At 49.8% G+C, this 965-nt stretch overlaps 1 protein-coding gene across 1 annotated transcript in view; it reads right to left on the reverse strand.

Moving 5' to 3' along the window:
* The window catches only part of LOC113941455 (heterogeneous nuclear ribonucleoprotein M-like), a 2,373-nt gene extending 1,556 nt beyond the window's left edge, over window positions 1–817 (reverse strand). The window contains exon 1 of the mRNA XM_027632607.1: window positions 499–817. Coding sequence (XP_027488408.1) covers window positions 499–607 — 109 coding nt within the window. The 5' untranslated portion in view covers window positions 608–817. The remainder of the gene's footprint in view (window positions 1–498) is intronic.
* Window positions 818–965: the final 148 nt, after the last annotated feature.

Raw genomic sequence — 965 nt, forward strand, 5'->3', positions numbered from 1 at the left:
ACCCTGCCCTCTGGCACTGGGAAGCCATTCCCTGTGTCCTGTCCCTCCATCCCTTGTCCCAAGTCCCTCTCCAGCTCTTCTGGAGCCCCTTTAGGCCCTGGAAGGGGTTTAAGGAATCCTTGGAACCTTTTCTTCCCAACCCAGCCTTGGACACTTCCAGGGATGGAGCAGCCACAGCTTCTCTGGGAATTCCATCCCAGGCCCTCCCCAACCTCCCATGGAAAAATTCCTTCCCAATATCCCATCTAAATTTCCCCTCTTTCAGTTTGAAGCCATTCCCTGTGTCCTGTCCTTCCATCCCAAGTCCCTCTCCAGGTCTCCTGGAGCCCCTTCAGGCCCTGGAAGGGGCTCTCAGGTCTCATCCACAGGATAAACCCAACCCAGAGATGGAAAAGGGGACAAAAGCTTTGGAAAAGTAGGTGTTGACTGGGTTAGGAACTGGCCATATATTCCTATTCATTTCTCCCAGGAATTACCAGGGATCAAAAAATCACTTACCACATTCATTAAATTTATCTTTCAGCATTTTCCATGTAAAATCAAAAGGCAGCTGTGGAAAAGAGAAGAACAAACCATTACTGAGGCTCTGCTGAACAATCTGCAACATTCCCAACTCCCCAAAATCCTGGGATAGCCAGTGAGAGAACCACAGAGTCCTGGTCCTCCAGGAGCTCTTCTCCTGGGAAGGAAATGGCTCCAGCTCCCAAAATTTGGCAGCATCCAATGTCAGATATTGTGAGTGAAAACTGAGCAGGGATGAGAGCAACAGGTCAGCCCTGATTCCATGGAATGGGGGGAGAGGAAAAGGGGGGAAAGGCAAGGAAGAGGGGGGAAAGAGAAAGGGAGGGAAAGAAAAGGAAAAGGGGGAAAGAAAAGGAAAAGGGGGAAATAGAAAAGGGGAGGAAGGAAAGGAAAAGAGGGGAAAGGAAAGGAAAAGGGGGGAAAGGAAAGGAAAAGGGGGGAAA

This window comes from Corapipo altera, unplaced genomic scaffold (assembly GCF_003945725.1).
Source record: "Corapipo altera isolate COAL_440 unplaced genomic scaffold, ASM394572v1 129242, whole genome shotgun sequence".
Classification (NCBI taxonomy): Eukaryota; Metazoa; Chordata; class Aves; order Passeriformes; family Pipridae; genus Corapipo; species Corapipo altera.